Raw genomic sequence first — 21,796 nt, 5'->3', positions numbered from 1 at the left:
GCTTACCTAATCCTAACCAACTCTCTGATTCGAAAACCCAGTTGGAGAATTTGACCCGCGCAACTTGTAAGCCACCTGTTTCAGACCCGCTCTTGTAGTCTGTTGAACTTTTCTTGCTTGGTGTGTTTTCTGAAGGATTACTTCAGCCGATACCCAGGCTTGTAATAGTTTAGTTATTGATAGCTTAGCTGGGGTCTGGGATACAGTCAGTGCTTCTGGACCGCAGCGTTTCCAAACAAAACCGTGCGGTAAAGGTTAGTTCCCTCGGGACGAGCCGCACAAAAACCCTCCCACCCCCTACCTGGCAAATTAATTGATGTCCCTGAATGGGTGATTTGATTATACACCTGTGCAGGTATGAAAGGAGATTAACATTTCTCCACAGAGACAAATGACAACCCAACTTCCTCCTGATCAAATATCCAAACTGGCACTGACGGCAAAATTCCACCTAAATTGTGTCCTTATCAAGCATAGCTCTGACGTGGTCCTAACTTATCACTGTAATTAGTGTAATCAGGTGTTTAATGTCCATAATCAACAAAAACCCTCAGCCTACATCGCTACCGAGGCAAATGTAGACCATTCTTTTGAACACAATTCATCAGTTACAGTATCTTTACCGGAAGAGCTCTCCCCTGATGAAATATAAATTCATTTACTCCGAGTGTTTGTGGACAATCTTGGGGAGGGAAGTTCTATTGTGAGGGAGAATTGGTGCAAACAATGTGTCCTGACACACTGAACCCTTGTGTAAAGTTTTCTCTTAGGTCAGTGTCCTTGTCCCTTCATTCACCATGCCAATAGCTTTTGTGTGGGCAAAGAGCATTGGAGAAAAATTGATTAAAACTGACAATGATGCTTTTGAAAATAGCGAAGCCTTCAACTGCTGGCAGAGTTTGTTTGGAAATGTATCAGTGAAACCTGTACATACATGTACAAGTGACCACCTCTACAGTACAGATGGCCATCATGACCACTTTTTAGTTGTCTGTGACATCCCTTAGATAATTTTCACATTGACACAAGCATAAGAATTAAAGATCCTTTCTATAGTGGTCACCTATCCTCATTTTATCACCCCCTCTTCTTGGGCAGTCATAACAAAAAGATGACACAGATTTTAGTGAAGAAAATCCTACAGTAACAGGCTGCAATGAAGACCAACTAATATTGCGCTCTGGAAATTTTGAAAATGTTTAGCTTGCCAAATTTGTCAGGACCTGAGAGGCTTTTTTTCTTCATTTCAACAGGAGGTGACCATAAGTAGAAACATTCGCTCATCGCTAAATCATAGTAAATGCCGAGGCACTAACATCATGTTTACCTTACTTATAGAAAATCAAACACATTCTTGACCCTGGACTACTAATCTGATTTTTCACAACAACTCTGGTCACGATCAGAGCCGTCCCCGCGCTCGAACATGATCATGATGATTATAAATGCGGCTGTTTGGACGGGGGCAGGGTTGCTGGGGATGCTGGGTAAACGCACTTAACGAGGCAGGGCGCGGCGACAGGTTCGCAAACGGCTGGGGAGAAGTAAAGGGCGTCATGGTAACCTGATAACTGTAAAGTTTGAATGACTTTTTTGAATACATAATCATATCGAAGGATTTTTTTTTGCCAACCACGAAAACTTAATTTCATTTTCTGTGGTTGCTAGACTGTTACTGGCATTGTATGTCCAAATTCTAATTTTTTCATTGTGGTTGTCGATATTAAGGCTTCTTGCTCTCAAAACTTGAAATACATTTCAAAGATGTAGACAGCAGACGGGCTGCCAAAGAGAACAGGAAAATACAGTTGAATACATAAAAAAACTAATGTAATTATAAAGAAACCTCCAACTACATGTACAAGACTTCACAAGAAGACCAATAACACAACAGACATTGGTCATTTCAAATTTGGAACATCATTTTCCAAATCTTAAGTACACAATCTTTTAAATTGATTGATTGATATGATTGATATATAATGGACATACCTGGATTGAAAGTTCACCTAACATTTGAAAGAACATGTTTGTTTCTGTACAAGCCATATTCCTTCCTAGGCAGCCTTTCGTTTTTTGATTTTAGAAAAAAATTGTGTTGGCTACAGAGGGTTAAGATTGAGAAGCAGAGAGGTGTTTTTGTAAATACATAGAAAATTGGTAGTCATAATATCTTATAGAAAGATGCAAAAATAATTTTGAAAAATACTGCTGGGAACTTATGACGCGCTGTCAAACTCTACAGTTACCAACACTGGAAAGTAGAACGCTTTCGGCAATTCAGAGAGTCCAAAACACACACGTAGGTCTGTAAAGCAAAGGTCACATACTTCTCTCTGTTTTCTGTCATTGTAAAAAAGCCATGGTGAAATTTTGATACTATCAGCACATTCCAACTACAACACACAAGACTATAAAGTAGCTATGCTATTGTGAATGTGCGATAACTGTACAAACAATCACACCCATTTCTTTTTGTCCAGACCTAAGTATGATTCAGCAATACAATTCTCTCTGAAGTTTAGGTTAGATATTTGCCAAGGAGATCCGTACAGGCATAAAAACTTCCTGGCACTTTGAAAAGGGGCAGCAGCATAGCTAGGCAGATGTAATTAACTTTTTGTGGATAAGTGGAAACAAACTGACAAACACCGACCACCCAAGGAAAACAATACCTTATTGTTGCCTTTAACAATGAGGTTATGTTTCCCAGGTGATTTTTTTTGTTGGGTTTTTATTTGATTTACCTGCATTCTGATCAAGATAATTAAAAATCAAACAAGGACTCTCACACTTATATTTTTGTACGTTAATATGATATGTTTATAAAAGGCAAAAATTTAAAGTTGAATTGTGAAAACCAGTTCACAGTCTGTACATACACATGACAGCTTTAACAACTATAATTTAAAAGACAATTCTTATTTATTCTTATCTTAATGATATCTCATTCCTTTTATGACACTGAATTAATGATAATATTTATTACATTGAATACATGAACAGGTGGGCCATGATAGTATGCTCTGAATCTAGATTTAATCAAGTGCTTTTAAAGATGAAGTCAATTTGTAAGTAAACTTCTTTTCAAATTATAACAATGCACCTTCTAAACCAGCATGGCCTACTTTTTTTCCGGTCACTTCCAATCCTCAAACTCAGACTTGCAATTTTCTATTATCACAGTCACACAAAGTAAACATAACCAGGCAGCCTTATCTTAACAAACAGCTACCATAACTCAGTCTAGGACCAAAACAAAAGAATAACACAACAGCTGTAAACTTCTGTCAAACGTTTGAAAGGTGTTCCACGTTCCGACATTGGCGCTCCGACCGGGGGGCCGAACGTCCCCATTGTTTGGTCACGTTCGGAGCTGCAAAGCTATTAAACACCACTTCAGGCCTGCCATTAATTTCCGTCTCTGACATTTTCAAACTATTGTAGAGACCTAATCATGCACTGGCTTATCAGGGGAGAACGGATGATTGATTAGACTGCATTCATTTTTAACCACACAATGCTAAGTAACAATGATGCTCGGCTTTCAAACTGAATTATATCATTCCCTTTCATCTTAAAATGTCATAAATCTTTACATTTTGTATGGGATTGTATATTTACATTGAACTTTGCTAATACCTGGGTTGTGGCAAACACAGTGAGCATTTCTTAATAGCATCCTTTGTTTGTAAAAAAGGGGAGACCTGGGCCTTATATTATGTTGTTTTCTAAATGCAAGAAACGTTTTGTTATTATCATGTATATTTAACAAGGACAGAATTATTTTCTCAATATTATAAGAGGGTAATGTAAAGTGTACAGTGTACAGTGTACATATTTAAAATACTGAAAATTCTCAATAATGACATTTTTCGTGTTGTGTGTTTTTGGGAGATTCTAAGGAGACCAAACAGCTTTGCAATAACGCAAACCCAACAAGAAATTGTCCAAATCACTTATTTTTGACAGTATAAAATGGCAAATTTCTGTAAAAAAAAAAAAAAGACCAGCTTCTGACTCATTTTTCCTGAGACAAACGTGCAGTCACCCCCCATCACAGTCACACAAAACCAACATAACAACAAAGTCATCACGGTACGTCAGCTACCGGATTAAGCTAAATACACGTAGCCTGGCTCCAAAATGACAGAAATGATTGAGCAAATTTGCTTGTCTAGAAAAGTATGAAGTCTTTTGTGGGCCACAGTCACACAATGTAAACAGCTATAATAGAGGCATTGTATGTATCACAAGTCTTAAGAACAATGTTTGACTGAGGTGTGCTGGACAAGAAACTAAAAATATACCTGCAGTGACATAATGTCAGTGGAACGCTTTAGCCCTGTCGTTGGTGATCTAATAATGGAACAAACACAGTTTACACAAGCAGAGCCCCACAAACAAGTTAATCTGGACGTTTTGGACAGAAAAGATATATTATGTTAAGACAAAAAGCCAGATGGCAAATAACAAGGACCAAAGGGTAATTCTTCAAATTACTTTGTATATGGCTGGGAAAGAAAACATTAAAAGAATATACTTAAGGCATAGTGACATATAACTGGTGTATAACCGGTGCAATGGCCGAGTGGGTAGAGTGTTCGCCTTGCATCCGGTAGGTCGTGAATTCGACCCCCGGGTCATACCAAAGACTTTGAAAATGGTACATGCTGCTTTCTCTACTTAGCACTCAGCACTTAAAATAAGGAAGAGTATGGAAGTTAAACACACATCACTACCAGCGGACCAGCCCCCTGCTGTAGTGATTGCGTTGTGTGGCCGAGGGCTAAAAAAACAGAGATGGGCACCGCCCTATGTGCCATCAGGCGCGTGAAGGGTTTAACTTTTTTTAATAGTGACATACTGACATTAAAACATAAACAGTCAAAATTTGTGCTTGTTCAAGGGGAATAGGTAAGGATCTTGCTGTTTGGTTTAGAGTTTAGACGGCTGGTTGGGTGTCACAACTGTAAGATTGAACGGGGCTGTTCGAATGTTGCTGCTTTGTAAGACCTTGGTAGGATTCATTTAGACAAGTGTAACAGTTGAAAAGTTGGGTCCAATTCTATAATTTGACAACTTTCATATCTGTTGATAAATAAAAAGAAGGTCATAGTCATAATTCGCTTGGTGCAAATTGTTTTGAACAAGGAGAAAAGGTAAGGATTTGCTGTTTGCTTTAGACAGTTGGTTGCCAGAGTGTCATAACTGTACACTTGTAGACTGTACACTGTTTGAATGTTCATGACTTGATTGGCTGGAGTTGAAGGGGCAGGTTTCAATTAGTATTGAGGAAGTTACAATGTAGAATGAATACCCAGTTGTTGGAAGGTACTTGTCACTTTTATGCATATGAATAACTGCTCTTGTAACATCCAAGCTCAAAATTCTGTCTGAATTCACCGTGGTATAATCATTCTTTCAGAAAGTATCATGTTGTGCAGTAGAAAAGTTGGGTCCAATTCTATACGTTGACAACTTTAGAATAAGTAAAAAGAAGTCAAAGTCGCGATTTGTTTGGCACAAACTTGTTTGGCTTAATGCAAAGTGCTCCTGACTGCTGTAAGCTCATTGTCCAGCAGGTGTCCTTTCTTAACATGCTCAAGCACCTAACACAAAGCGCCCTCTGTTGACAGAATCTAGTACTGCACACTTCTAGGCACAAGAAAAGTCAGTGGGGACACCTAGTGAAAGACAGCTACAACTGCATGAAAACAGTGTATTTCTTAATCTGCCAAATAATTATTGGAACAATACTCTTGTATACTTAAAACAGATCTTATAGATGCACATTCAAGTCTAATCCATAGATATTTACATAAAACTTTGAACTTTGATTGAAATTTATAAACTTTCCACAAAATTGGACAGCTTGAATCTAGATTCCCCAATAGAGAACATGCATGTGATACCCCATTAAAACAGCTGAGTGATACCTACTTGTAGATGATGTTGTCCTTCTCCTTGAGGATAGCATCCTTGATCTTGACCAGAGCGTCCCACCTTCCGGGGTCGTTGTTCAAACCGTTGCTGGCTGATGGAGGGTACTGGGGAGATGTCTGACTAGAGTAGACCTGGAAAACAGTCGTATGATGAAATGTGACCTAATTCTAACGCAGAAGGATGGCATCTACATGTAATTCGCCCTAGGCTGTTTGTTTTTTCAAGCCCACACACTACAGGAAGAATAGTCTTTATTTTACTATTTGGGGCCTTCATAGGACGTCATCCGTAAAATCAACTACACGTCTAAGTACACAGTTGAAAGATTATTGAGTATCCCTTGTCCTTTCCATATCAACAATGGTCAGCAGCCCTCTGGTTACCTCAACTGATAATTGCTCACCAAGACTCCCTACAATCCTCATGGCTGCATTGATTACCACTGGGCTTTAGTGCACTAAGATGCCCCTACTCTGTGAAACAAGAAATGCTTTTAAAAAAAGCTGGCAATGTAGCCTGAAAAAATGTCTTTCATCAGGTATTTCATCAGTCAACCGCGAAAACCGCAAAAATTAATCAGAAGGACTGAACTGAGACCTTGAAAAACGGGTTTTAATGAGATTGTCGTATGCAAAAGGCCGCCGACACACATTGTCAACAATCATAACAATAGCAAAACAAACAGTTGTGGCTTTTACGGCCGTGGACGGCCGCCTGTAGCTTCCACCAAGTATTTTTGTCTGTCAAGGTTGACGGATTGGTTTTAAAATTTTTCCGTCAGACGCAGCAAATTTCTAGCCTGGAATCCAGCCGTATTGTGCTTTGGTCGCTCCCCAAATGTACGCTTCCTGCCAATACGTCTGGCCTTCGTTACCATTCGAACGATCGGCATTTGAATATTCGCAGAGATTTTATGCGAGATTTCTGTTTGGCTGGTTCAAGCGCTCGTTCGAACAGGCGTTCTATTATCATCAACGACCCATCTTCTTCGAGACTATTGGAACAATCTGATAAATCAAACTCTTGCCATACTCGGTTGGCAAGAGTGCTATTCAAACATCCTTTCCGTTGAGAAAAGCCTCTAAGGTCTTTGTTTGCTCGTTTTAGTGAAGAAATTCAGGGTAATTTGCTGGGTAGTTCAGGTATTATGAACGTCTGACGCGGTGGCCATGTTGATGATACTGGGACGCTTGTTCGAACGAGCGCTTGAACCATCCATAATTCAGCCAATCAGAAATCTTGCATAAAATCTTTGCGCATATTCGCACGCCGATCGTTCGAATGGTAACGAAGGCCAGTCGTCTTGGCAGGAAGCGTACCTCAGGGGAGCGACCCAAGCACAATACGGCTGGATTCCAGGCTAGCAAATTTCCGTCAATTGACGGAAAAACGGACGCTGGCTGGAGCCCTGATGTCAACGTATCACTGCACTGCGCATTGACTTGTCATCTGCCTGGCTACAATCACACAATGCTTGATGGGAGGAGCGCCCTCAAGCGATCCATTGAAGCATCTCCGCAGCATGACTGCCCAGAAGGGTCCCATGCAGTCTCTCAGCCTATCTAATAGTGATTGTATAGCAATACAGCTCATGGTGGGAACATTGCCTCAATCTGGTGAACTAACTTGACCCCTGCTCACCTGCTGCTGTTGTAGCAGCTCACTTTTCTGCTGCTCTAGGTGATCCTTAATATCAACTATACATTTAAGTACACAGATTATTCAGTATCCCTCATTCTTTCCATATGATGGACAGCCACTCCATTGGAGTATGGTGAGTCTACATGTGCAGGTCAACATTGGTCAGCACACCTCTGCACTGGTGACCTTACATGCCCCCTGCTCACCTGCTGCTGCTGTAGCAGCTCCCGTTTCTGCTGTTCCAGGTGCTCCAGGTGCTGGTTCAGCTGCAGCTGCTGCACCTGCTGCCACTGGGTCAGGTCAGACGCCTAAAAACATAAATGAGAATACACCATGTTGTATGTTATTCAAGTCAAGTCAAGTCAAGTCATACCTACATGTATGTCCAAAAACACTGAATCGTCAATTCGAGAAGAACTCTGCTTGCTTGCACCTTTCATTTCATAAATAGCAACAGTGGGTGTGGAGTGTGTTCTTTTTAATTAATGGAAGCCTGTGTGATACAACTAAGAAGCCTGTGCGGAAAATTATCACCCTGTCTAGAACACCCATATCAAACTCAATTGCAGCCCAGGTATGACATAAAGAAAGTTACAATACAATGCTTAACTTTCTTCCAACACAAGTACATGTATACACGGATCAAATTTTCAACGACCACTATCGCCTTCTTCAGGGTCAATACTGATGACCAATCACTTTAGAATGTAAACTTGTGAGAGTTACAGACGAGTGATCTTGCGAATGCCTGACGTCAGCAATTGGTAATACGTGCCATAAAACTTTTAAAGCCCTCCGTACTCTGTTTGATTATTAAGTTACCAAATCCTTGAAATCAGACCTCTAGTTTTTCATGCAGGGTTAGACAAGTCCATTGGCAGGATCGCCTGGGCAAGTAAACGTGAAAGTATTGATCGGCAAGCATATGTCCTACGGACTCCTACCATACTTGCCTGATCAGGCCATTTTGATTTTTTTCATAATTGATTTTTCCATGGGTAGATGTGGGTAGATATTGGTCCAGTTACATGAGATGCTTTAAAGTGATCTTTTTTTTGCATAGAAATATATATGTTTGCGCCAGTACTTTTTTTTGTAATTGCCATATCCTGCAAATTGTTCACAACTTCATATTAATCATAAGTTATCCTCACATAGTGTCTTTCCTCAGTAAAAATATACATTTAGGCTTAGATAATTCTCTACTAGGCAAAGGCAATGACCTTGGTTGAACTGACCTTGAACCCCGGAACACCTGCCATGTTCTCCTGTGCAAGCCCATGCTGGGAGAAACCACTGGCTGGGTGCACAGGGGAAATATTGCTTTCCGGTGACAACTGCAACCCGCCCGGCTGCACGTACAGATAAGGCACCTGCAGGTTACTACTAGAATGATAGGGGGCGCCGGTGGGAATGTATGCTGAAGCAGCTTCTGGATTGGGAGGGCTGCGATCACCCCCTAAGGCATTGGGTAGGCTGAGGTAGCTGGTCCTGGCCGAGGTATTTGCACTTGGGAAGGAGTAACTACTCGGGTCGTAGAGTCTTTGCTGTTGAGAGAAGGCGGCAGGCATTGGTTGCTGATGGTTGCTATGGTAACCAACAGCCTGATTTGCATAGCTGGAGTGTTTTGATTGGTTGGGGGTGTTGCCGGTTGACAGGTGGTTGGTGAGAGCCGGCGGCTGTTCAAACCGGGACTTGTTGAAGGTTTGTTCGGCAGGAAGGACGGTGAAGTGGCTCGTCATGTTCATGGTGTGCTCCAAGTTGGGCATCCTGAAATCCTTGCAGGTCTCGTCGAAATCGATCACCCTCTTCCCGTCCTCCTTGGAATGTTTCTTGTTCTCGGGAGCGTCCGCTACGACCTTCCCGTGGCGCTTTGCCAGGTCGGGTTCAGGGGAGACAACATGGTTGGTCCGTTTGTGAAGCTTGGATTCCGCAGGGGTCGTTGGGGTCACATGTGCAGTAGGAATGCTGGATGGGACTGGGGAAAAACAGAAAAACAACATTATTAATAACAATATATACATAACATCCTCATTTTGCTATGGTTTTCAAAGCTGCAATCTTTTATAATGATAAACACTGTATTTGTCACAAATTTAGCTTCCCACTTGCAGTTGCACAGATAGCAGGTAAAAATTGAAATGAAGTCACTTCTTGCACCATCTGAGTGTGTGATACAGTAAACTACTGTACATACACTTTTCTGGCACGTATACAAGTCATGTAAACCAAAGCAGAGAGCAGAGAGAAAGAAGGTCCAATTGCATATTGCAATAAACTCCATACAAAACCCCTGATATCCACTCGAATCCTACAGTAACTGTAAGAATAAGAGTGGGCCTGATGCAATTCTTAGCTTGCCAAGCCCTAAGTATTACCAAGAAAACATATATCTATTCATAACTTTTTGAGTTACCTTCTTAACAAACTAACAACCATTGGTAAACCCTAGCCTCCAGGGCAAACATACAGGTATCGGTACTAAAACACAAGAGCCAACAGACAGACTTCAGCCTAGGAAAGTAAAATGGTCCATGTTATTACTAGCCTCAAACCATAAACCCACATACTTTTACAATCTACTTACTGTAACAGACTTCAAAAATTATGCTATACTTATTTTATTGGCACAAAACCTGTCAAGCATCAGCAAAAAGCACTACCAGTAAATTGCTTACATACAAAAGTTGACTTAAGAAATGTATTTATATAAAATGGAAACAATAAATAAATGTAGTTATACTCCAATAAACTCTTAAGTGATTAACGATTTTAGTCCAAGCCCATCTTCCGTCTATTTTTTATACCTACATTGATATCCAGTATCAAAAATCGTATCATACTACTGGTAACTGTTACAGAGATTGCGAGTTTGAAAGTTCCCAACCAGAGAATTCTGCATGCACAATACCTTCCTGTCCCTCCATCTTGGCAAATTTCGGAGGTGACACCCCGCTGGTTTGCCTTTCCCCGCTATCCACATGCTTATCCAGTTCACTCAGCTTCCTCCTACTGGGGGTGAGGTACCTCAGGGGGAACATCAGGCGTGACTGGATCACGTCACACATGCGGGCGGTATTCGATAAACCTCCTCCGGACATTTCTGCAACTTCCTCTGTCCAAGAAATCCTCCCAACAAGACAAATTGTCTGTTGAAGTCGAAGTCTAGAAACTGCCAGACCAGATTCACTGTAAAATAAAGCAGTTATACTCGTCCCGCAAATGCCAAATTCCTCTGTCCGAAAAATCCTCCCAACAGACAAATTCTCTGTCGAAGTTCAGAACCTGTGAGACCGAAGGTACCGTAAAACAAGCAGACAACTCGCCCGGCACACGCCAATTCCACCTGGTATCTAACGGTTCTTTCATGGAGTCCCTCTTATGAAAGGCGTTGTCCACAAAAGCGTCATAAAGTGGTGCTTATTTGAACGGCGTCTTGTGTGATCGTGTTTGGCCAGCAGAAACAATGGGGTTAATGGTGTTTGACACTGAAAGGTTCTCCCCAACATGTAAACAAAGCCGTCACCGAGCATGACACGGGCCTGTTACATGGTATGTGCGCTGTGATACTCTGTTACATCTGTTGTCACTTTTGTGCAAGGTGAAGTGAAGCAAAAATATTGTGAAGACATTTTCCTCCAAGTTTATCCCAACCAAATGAAAGGTCAAAACAACAAAGCTGACTTAATAACTGACAAAAAACTTTCACAAAGGCAACTGAACATCTTACGGACTTCGCTCGTAAAATGACACAGAATTACAATGTATCAAAACCTTTCTTTTACATGAAACAAATGCCCTAGTTTTGTGACTGTTGTAAAATGATCTTCAGATGTTGCAAAAATACAAGAACTTTCATCTTTTTCAAAATTTGATCACCTGTTTGTTAGCCCACATAAATTCTGATAAAAAAACAACCAAAATGTCACTAAAAACTACATTTACATGCAGTTAAGATTTTCCTTACAAAGTTTCTTAACTTTTGTTACTACCATAAGCCTACAGTTTCTAACACAGTAAGACTTTAAGAGTTAAAAACTGGTAGAAATAACCGGTAGAGCTAGTCTCTGAATTTACGACTACCATAAAATGAGGTGGACAGCGATTGGGTTATTTGACATCAAACAACATGACATTTATAACCCTTACAACAACATTTGCGACAATCACATAAAGTTTAGCCGATCGTGCCTAATGACTTGGTTTGGTGAATAGCTGTGCTTTGAGTTGTTGTTATGAACAGTTTGGCCGTTAAGACTATATATCATACTTGTTTCAATAAATGAAAAAATTCACAGTTTATGACTGTGCGTTTAAAATAAGAAAAACTACAACTTACATTTAGCTCCTGTAATCAAAACAACAGGAGCTAATTGACTCATTTGCATTAACTGTGCATAAGCTTTGTTTCCCATTGTCTTCAGCTTGACTTTAGCTTACCTTTTATTTTCTATTGGAATCTAAATTGTCTTCAGTCTAAAATTGTCTTACATACAATGTTTCCTATAATTGGACATCTAAAATTGTCTTCATTCATAGTTAGAGTATGTTTCTTCCAGATCACTTCAGTGTCACTGATGAAAACTGGCGGATGCCATTTGAAACGTCTGACCGTTTCCAAATCATATCCAGTCTTATTACCTGGATGTCTAACCTTCATCGACGTACAACTTACAAGTGTTGTTAAGTTAGCTAAACATTGATGGGCATGTTTGCTATCAAACTAAATGCCCTTATAACCCATAAAACGATATCTGTACCTACTACTCACAAACTGTTTAGCAAGTATTGTCTAAGACAATGATTTACTGTGTCATAAAAACAGGGCTTGGCCATAACAGTCATATATCATAATATACGTTTTCCCATTTAAGCAACAATTCATAATGGAATTTTTACCAGAAACTTGTTTAAAACCCCTTGTCTCTTAATGGCTCTATCTAAACATTGGATGCAAAAAACCTCCACTGGCAGTTAGAATGCAGTCATGGCCATAGATCTTTTAAACACTGAAGTTGCTTTGACAATACTCCTCAATGACATAATTGGTGCAGTAACACTAACACTATGATAGCTTGGTAGGGATTTCCAACCAGTGATACTGTAACAAGCAACAGAACTTTTCTTTCTTGTTACTTAAGTCTTCTAAAGACACATCAACGTGAAAGGTTCATACAGCAGTGCATGACTGTTACTCTCTGAGTCTGAGCAGAGGTTATGCTCAGACTCGTTTTTTTTAAGTTACGTGTTTTAGGCATTTTTGTCAGGCTTTTTATTTTGTCTCGTGCTCTTTATGTACACAAGCCAAACAGACAAGAAGAGAACAACACAAAACATGTAGAAAGCCTGTTAAAAATGCAGAAAACAATAACTACTAGCTGGACCTGGACCTCTGCTTTGACAGAAAGACTCAATTCCCTGTATACTGTCCATTTGACAAGCTCTGTTACCACCCATGTAGCTGTATCATCTTTACTGAAATTAAGTAAACAATCTTGAGGTAAGCATGAAGATACCCTGTGTACATAGAAAACTGGGAAACAAAATGTTTACAAGGAAAGGTTTAAGTAGACTACAAAAAAGTCATATAAGGAACAATATATACTAGTACATTTACTGTTGCGTTGAGCTGAGCCTACCAAATCGTATACACTATTAAAATACAGTTCTTTTTTGCACAGGCGTTCCTTAAATAACCATAACGACCATATTACCCCATTCACTAATCCTCCTCTCCCCTTCACTGACCATGAATACCAGCTTAGTCCTCCCTCTTTAGAAACTCAAGCTGCTGTCCCAGTTTTCATGTTGTTAAAACAAACCTGGACAGGACTCAATACTTAAAGGTCTATCCTTCACTGCATGGGCAGGCATACATGGGCTGTAGTAGTTCAAATATTGAAACAAATTTAGAGAGAAAGGCACCTTCTAAACTGATGTCAGTGAACAAGTACAGCACAAACATCGTGCATTATACTTGTGATATTTTGACACACATGTACATGTACGTTAACTTTTATCAGGTGAAGAAAGTTTCCCAATGTTGTATGCAAAAGCTCATGCTTGTCTCTACATTATAGTGTTCTTTATTGCTATTTTAAGATCTAGTATATCTGGATCTATCACTAACATTGAACCGTTCTATATTGTAGGTAATAAGTGTAATGCCAACAGTTAATATTTCATAGTACAAAACTTTCATCCGATGTTATTATATTATCAGACAGTTCCCCAATGTTGTATATTGCCCATGCTTTTCTATACATTATAAAGTTAATGCTATTTCAACATCTAGTTATGGCAATACCTAGATCTACCAGTAACGTTCCATATTCTAAGTGATAACTGTAATGTCAATAATTAATTTTTCCACAGTATAAAACTGTGTGGCCATAAACACTCACCCAAAGTATCTACCCGTAAAGTTCCATATTCAAATCTAAGTGTAATGCCAATAGTTAATATTTCATAGTACAAAACTTTGTGGCCTTGTCACTACTGAACACTTACCCTACAGCCTGTCCCCTTCACCACGGTCCTGCGCTGCCCAAACACTTCAGCAACAAAAGCCCCAAACCCGTTCCACTTGCCTGCCCACTGCAGAGCTCCCTATTTACCCGCGCTTCACGCCTGTTTTCCCACATCAAGAAAACATTTTATAACCTAAAAGCCACAAGCTTACAAAACAGTCGCAACACAACTGGACCCCTGTAAACAACTCCGCATTTGCCTCGCCTTTCGGAAACCGATCTCCGCCAATTAGGCCACGTACATTTTCCATACGACTCACGTGTAACAAAGGAGAGAGGGAGAACACTTCAATAAGGAGCCCAGAAGTTGTAACCCGAGCCCTCAGCGTGTCAGGGTAGCCGCACAAGATACAGTCTGTCAATTCACGGGGTCAGCGATGATACTGCAAAGCTCTATGACTACGGCGAAAGCCAGCCAAACTGACCGCCAGGGTTTTCAGTACTTGTCGTGTCTGTTTACAGTAAACAAGATGGCCAAGAGCACCAACACATCTGTCCCTCCCCTATGGCCACGTTTTCAAAACAATCATCAAAGCTAGGATAATAAAAACTTGCATGTAATAACCGGAGTAAAGAGATGGGGTGTTATCAACCCTGTTTCATGTCTGAGACTCTGTGGGTGCCATGGTAGGAGTGGAGTGCTTGGCTAGTTTTTAATGACTGGGAATCTAGTTAGTAAACAGAGTAGGGGGTAAAGAAAGCAAGGACAGGAAACTGAGTCCCTCCCCCACATTCTCGGCAAAAAACATGGAAAACGTCATGACCTACAGTACTGCACAGGTAGGCATGTACTTGGACAAAAACACTACTCTTACATTTGTATCCAGGAGGTTTTTCAAACAAATTTGAAAATCACTTTATAAATTACATGCATTTATTACTACTAGATTGCAGAATTGTTAAATGCAAAGGAAGCTCCAAATAAATGAAAATATTTCCCTAAAAGATGAGATTAGAGATAACAAATGATGACTTGTTGCACTATTCTATTTACAAACCGACAAACCAATACCCAATGCTCTACACCACTCTAAAGATTGAAGTCAACAGCACTATTACAAAATGCATAACAAGACAATTAAGTAGGGACAAAAGTAAAGCATATTCCCATAACATATAAACTGATTCTGTGCATCCAGTAAAAACTACAGGTAATACATGTACCTTTAGGTTCTCTAAATTCTGCTTCAGTAAGTATTTTACCTTCAACTTGACTTAAATACATGGAAAGCTTCAGTCTCATTTTTCAGAACAGCTATCCAACGTAACTGGTCAACACATAACACAATCATGCAGTAACAATTTACAAAAGTCTGGTGAAACAGAATTGTCCCATCCTACATACAGTACCTTACAAACATCAGAGACCCCTCCACAGATTTACAAGTACTGTTTGTGCCTGGCACAAGAGATGTGACAATTACAGTCGTTTTACAAGTCTAATCCCAATTTTATCCCTACCATCACAGGAGTATGAAAAGCTACATTCTCTGCAGGCTTACCAGTCACTCTATGTGTTAACACTAATACAACGGTCCAGTTGTCATGGGTTGGAACTACTTGTTGGAAGCCAAAAGACCGTGATACCATATCAGCTGCTGATAAACATATGTCTTGATTTCATGATTCATGTTTTTAGTTGGATGAATAACTTTTGGTCATGAAGAAAATTGTATTAAACTAAAAAAGTTCAAAACCAACTTTCACCTTTTTCTAGTTTCTACCAGAAGTAAAAAAAAACTGGGATAAGGATCTGCTGTATTTCATGTTTTCTGATCTTAGATTCAATACTCCTTTACAGGAAAAGTTATAACTATCTGTAACCAAGAAAACCACTCACAAAACCATTAAAATCCAGTCTATGTAGACAGGTGGTCACTATAGGCCATTTTTTTTAATCCTTGTGTCAACAGGAAAGATCTGAGGGACCACCAACAACTGGTCACATTGGCCAGTGGTCCTGATGTAGAGGTGGTAACTACTACAACTACTTTATATCATACGTCGATGTAGGTTAGACATCCAGGTAATAAGATACGCCAAAAATAGTTACTCAAGCAACTGGATATGGTTTTGAAACGGTCAGACGTTTCGGAAAGAATCCACTTTCCTTCGTCAGTGACACTGAAGTGATCTGCAAGAAACAGGTCTTTTATACTCTAACTATGAATGAAGACAATTTCAGATGTCCAATAGGAAAGGTTGTAAGACAATTCAGACTGAAGACAATTTGGATTCCAAAGAAAACAAAGCTAAGCCAAAGTCAAGCTGAAGACAATTTGGATTTCAAAGGATATCAAGGCTAAGACACAGTTAATGCAAATGAGTCAATTAGCTCCTGTTGTTTTAGTTACAGGAGCTAAAAGTTTTGTTGGCGGGGGGGGGGGGGGGGGGGAGTGCTATGTCCCAAGTGCCGGAAAGTTCCATACGTAGCCCCCCTTTTCTGTTGAGGGTGGGATTGTATATTCTCATGATATTTCTACCCACCATCCTCTGCTGCTGGCCTGGTGGCCCTGCTGGACGGATGTCTGGAGCGGCTCTTACCAGGCTTGGTAGACACTGATGGTGACGCCCAGTCAACATCCGCATCTAGGGATACAGATACAGATACAGGATATTGGACATTTATTTTGCACAACCAGAATGCCTCTTAGTCATACCTGCTGATGTTTCAATGTCTGTCAGAATCTCTGAGGAAGATGTCTGACGGACATCAAAACGTCAGCAAGTACATGTAAGAGGCATTCTAGTTATGCAAAAGACATCTCCAATATTCTATGTTCTACCAACCTGATGAAATTATTTTCGGAAGATACAGATACAGCTGGGGTGTTACGGAAGGGTGGTTGTACTGGATATACATTTGTACAATACATGTACAGAATGTTACACATAACACTTCAATCAATAGTGATAACAATACATAACACATGACATGAATCAATCAATCAATCAAATGTGGACTTCAGACTTTTCTGATATAAGATTGTGGATCTATCTGAAAAGTCTGACCATCCACAAAATCTATCTAGTTGTTTGTTTGAGTAACTGTTATCTGACAATGTACCTTATTACTTGGATGTCAAACCTTTATTGACCAATCAATCTGATTCGAAAGATCAGATTGATTGGTCAATAAGCAGACCAATCAGCCAGACAAACAGAAATTAAATAATGGTAACACAAAGATTAAGATTCAACCCAAAATATCCACACACCTTTTGTTCCCGACCTGGGAAGTTCTACAAAGTCATTGTGGACTGTCTGGTACTCTGGAACAAGACAATGATTTGGATATGATGTTTGTGTACAGGGCTCGAAATACTGGGTGCATGTGCACCCAGGTGCACCCAAAATTGGATCTGTGCACCCAATTATTTTCCGTGGGTGCACAGGGTGCACCCAAATATTTCCTTGGGTTTATGTATGTAAAGATATCAAAGTGTACTAGTATACATCTGATGTATCATATTCTTGACATCTAAGGGTTAGAAAGATAATAAAAATGTCTGTCATGGTACTTGTTTAAGAGTTTGATAGCATATAACTATGTTTTGTTTTTAGGTTTTTCTGACATTCTACTTAAATTTAAGTGGTGCACCCAAAAAATGTTTGGTGCACCCAATTTTTTTAGCTGGGTGCACCAGTGCACCTAATCCCAAAAATGAATTTCGAGCCCTGGTGTAAATAAAGAGTACATGTCACATAGCAGAAAAAACTAACAGCTTTTTTTTTTCTGGAATTCTGCAGATTCATTATCATCACCATGGTTGAGGACCCCCACCCAAGGCAAAACACCACCACAGGTAGGTAATTTAAACAAATTAAATAATAACTGATTACTCAATATCTGATATCATTAGAGAAAATATCAGCAGAAAAATGACATTCACAACACAAAAATCAATCGTAATTCAAGTGTGCAACATAACCCTTTTCATTTTTTAAGTCCATTTCAATAACAATTGAGAATTTATTGATGGACATACATGTAGACCTTACATATGTCTGTCTCACTTTACTAATACTTCATTGATATGGCTACATGAAAAACGGAAAGTCAGATAATTGCATTAAATTATGGCTGACAGAGGTCAGAGGTCAAATGAACATAAAGAAAAACTGTTCCGACCTGGCACATTGGTCTGCTGTAGGTTGCCATGGTTACCACTGTGCATGCTGGGAAAACTAAGGCAGGCGAATGTCAGCACAGGGTGTCAAAGGTCACTTCAGTACAGCCAGTCCTGAAACAGAAAGTCACAAATGCACAATCAGTTATCAATCCTTGTTGTTGCTATACTAGATCATCAATGTCAGGATGCTGTTGACAGCAATATGATAATTGCTAAAAAACATGATAATACCATCATATTACCATGGTTACAATGATCCTAACTCAAGTGTATTCCCACTAGGAAGCCCTAAAATCCCATGCCGTAAGTTTATGAAATACCATGACACCTAGGAGGTATCTCAACCATTCAAATATTGAGCTGTGTTGTAGCAAACAATGATCCTCTCTGCAGAGGTGACAATATGCATTAGTATTTACACATAAACTAGGCCTACAGTAACTTTTCCAAGTTATAAGATACAGATATGCCATCTATGGCTATCAATGCTAGTTGATGGCAGGCTGATGAAAGATGCCCCCACCCCCCACAAAGGATGGGACACTTGATGCCTGCGGACATCCATTAGCATCAACTGTTCCTCCTGACGGAAAGTCTTCAAATAGGTCACGCTGATGACAAGTAAAAGGTTAACATGGCAACCAACGGTTTCCACATAGTATAACAAACAGAAGCTTTAAACTCATAAATGATCAGACTCAGAGGGTGGCTGACATGACTGAGTTGAGCCTGAGCCTGATGTGATATTTTTCCAGAGCAGGCTGATCACTCTTGGTTAACACTTGGAGTTCACAGTTGTTGACATTGTCGTCATACAGTTTAACATCGTCAAAGCTTAAATACTTCACACAAGACTGTATGACTTAGATTGCCTCCACAGTCTTTGACATGAAAATATGTCATGTTTCTCGTGTAAACTCAAGGTCTTTGAAGACTTTGACCCTGCCACAATTGGGTTGAATGTTTACCTCACTAAGGTCAAGCAAACAGGCAGACATGTGATTGTGAACTGTGCAAGTAACCAGCGAGGAAGAGCAGGTAAAAAACAAAACTACTAAGTTTCCTGTAGTTGTGTTTCGAACTCAGAATCAAGTCATTCTAATTCATAACTTGAAAATCTTACCTTTGAGTCTAGACAAAATGGAGCAAAACCTCTTCATAATCAAACTGACAAGTCACTTGATGACTTGCCTACTATAACTATACAACATGCCTACATACCTACATGTGTTAAGCTGACAGACAGGCATATGCTACATGTAAACTAGCAACGTTAGTCAAAGCACATGTAAGCTATAAGCCCTGATGCTTTGCCCTGATTCAGGCCTGACCCTAGTACATAAAGCCTACAAGGACAAAACCTTTTCTTGACTTACCAGTCTTACCTTTATACCTGGAGACTGAAAATTCACAGAAGAAACTATTCACAGACACAGAGAAAGATGTTTTGTTCTGAACTACTTAACCTCATTTAACTTCACATTCCTGCACCTCTGCAGGTATTCATTTCAAAAGGTTTACAGAGGAAGTTGTGGTCAATAGCAAGGTCTTGTTCCCAAAATAACTCCAGGAAAGGAGACAAAGGTGACACAGTTTCACCTTCCAGTGACTCACTTCCGTGACACAAGATTTCAAAAGTTCCACAGGAAACATTTTCCAATCCTTTGTGCTGAAGAATTTTGACCTACCTTTTCTCCTGGACCACTTTGATACTAAGATTTTCTAGTCTAGGACCTTAGAATCTTAGAACACCTTCAAGTTCAGACATGATTGCCAACACAAGTAGTTCAAATAGCCAGGTTTTCGTATGTGCTCTTAACAAGGAAAGCTGTATGGAGATGAAACAATAGAAGTCGTTCCTAAAGTTCTTTGTCACAAATGTGCCGTTATTAGACAAGACACTTCAAAAAGCTCTAACAAAACATGCTTTATGTGTCCCTCTTACAAATCCGTCTATAGCTGCCCAATCTTATTCACAGCATAGGCAGATCAGTTGTCAGACCATTTAGCCCACATTTTTTGCCATGAATGTGTAGTTGTGCCTTCTTGAAAAGCTTGTACAGAACATGTAATGCGATCATCTCTTAGTCGTACAAATCCCTCTGCGGGCTCGACTGTCAAACTCTGATTCACTGCCTTGACAGATTGACGGCAGAACTATTTACAGATCATAAGACAGCAAGCCACAGTGTGACAACATCGAACAATCGGTGCGTGTTCGGGATATGTAGGGAGGAGCATGAACGGAATAACAAGCTCATTTGTGATGCTTTGTCGATGTTGACCTCGCTGTAGATAGGTAAACAAGAAGATCAGCATTCATCACAGCTGTAACCCACACCGTGACACAAAGAACCAAATAACGAGGGTAACGATTCTCATTAAAGTAAAGACTTGTCACAACCCACCTGCACCGGATGCAACAGACGGCTGACAAAAACATGCAAAGAATGTCACGACCTGCCCCCAACAAATTTGAGAAAGAAACCAAAGTTACACAAACAAACAAAAACACAATATGATCATTGCAGACAAGGAACAGAAGGATTTGTACCATATGTATAATACAACATATAATACAACAACAGCAAGGCCTGTTGTGGTGACTTATTGGAAAACAAATAAACATGTCTACAAGTTTTTGATTTCACCGTCGATGTTCTAACGCCTATGAGTGAAAGTTGTCACCAAAATGGGGCTTTTCCTAAAAAGGATTTCAACAAAGAACAAGGCTTGGACTAGACTTTGCTTTGCCCCCCTCCCACAGAATCTGCCGAATCAGTCCACTTTAACAAATAACTGTACAGAGATTTTAACGCAAAAGAAGATAATGTAGCCCAAGTACAGACTGGTATCTGCGTTTCTTAAATCATAATTTTGAAGAAAAGACAACATTCGCTTCGAATTTGATATGGTAAAAAAAAAATATATAACGTTATATGCTAGAGCAAGGCACAACATGCCGGGCCAGAGCTTTCCCGGGTTGACTATCAGCAAACAGAGCTACAAAGCCAGCATATACAGTCTGAGAAGAAAATAAAAGCAGCCCAAAACGCCCTGTTAGCTTGGTAACGTACCAGACTGCACGGTGAGGAAGGAAAAGTTCAGAAATGGCGCCAAAAGCGGCGGCAAATCGGGCCTTCCTCGGAGATTTCCTCGCTCGCTGAAGTCGGTTCGAAAAACAGTGAGAGCCAGGAAGTGGTGACGTCAAGACCGGAATCTGCCATTTCATTCGGAGGGGTGAAACGTCCTTTGTCGTCAAAGGATCACAAACTTTAACAAAGGGAAACCTGCAAATGATGACAAATACCTTCTCCTGATCCTGAAATGTTCGATCTTCTGGAATGCAGCCGACTTTTATTTAACTTCTACCCCACCATTAGTAGTTGACAACAATATATGAGACGAATAAACAACTAAAGTACGCCTAAAGAACTATTAGTCTTATTAAATACACTATTAAAGTAGAGTTCCACGACCTAATACCAGTAGTTAACGTTACTAGTGCAATGTACCTCGACAAGTAATGATAGAACGGGAACTTAA

At 39.9% G+C, this 21,796-nt stretch overlaps 1 protein-coding gene across 1 annotated transcript in view; it reads right to left on the bottom strand.

Moving 5' to 3' along the window:
- Positions 1–21,482, bottom strand: part of LOC118422301 (centrosomal protein of 85 kDa-like) — a 38,056-nt gene extending 16,574 nt beyond the window's left edge. Inside the window, exons 1-7 of the mRNA XM_035829819.1 lie at positions 21,328–21,482; positions 18,250–18,361; positions 17,336–17,389; positions 16,605–16,706; positions 8,826–9,565; positions 7,794–7,895; positions 5,944–6,077 (exon numbers count right to left, since the gene is read on the bottom strand). Coding sequence (XP_035685712.1) covers positions 5,944–6,077; positions 7,794–7,895; positions 8,826–9,565; positions 16,605–16,706; positions 17,336–17,389; positions 18,250–18,295 — 1,178 coding nt within the window. The 5' untranslated portion in view covers positions 18,296–18,361; positions 21,328–21,482. The remainder of the gene's footprint in view (positions 1–5,943; positions 6,078–7,793; positions 7,896–8,825; positions 9,566–16,604; positions 16,707–17,335; positions 17,390–18,249; positions 18,362–21,327) is intronic.
- Positions 21,483–21,796: the final 314 nt, after the last annotated feature.

This window comes from Branchiostoma floridae, chromosome 9, assembly GCF_000003815.2.
Source record: "Branchiostoma floridae strain S238N-H82 chromosome 9, Bfl_VNyyK, whole genome shotgun sequence".
Taxonomy (NCBI): domain Eukaryota; kingdom Metazoa; phylum Chordata; class Leptocardii; order Amphioxiformes; family Branchiostomatidae; genus Branchiostoma; species Branchiostoma floridae.
This window is presented reverse-complemented; position numbering and strand designations above follow the sequence as displayed.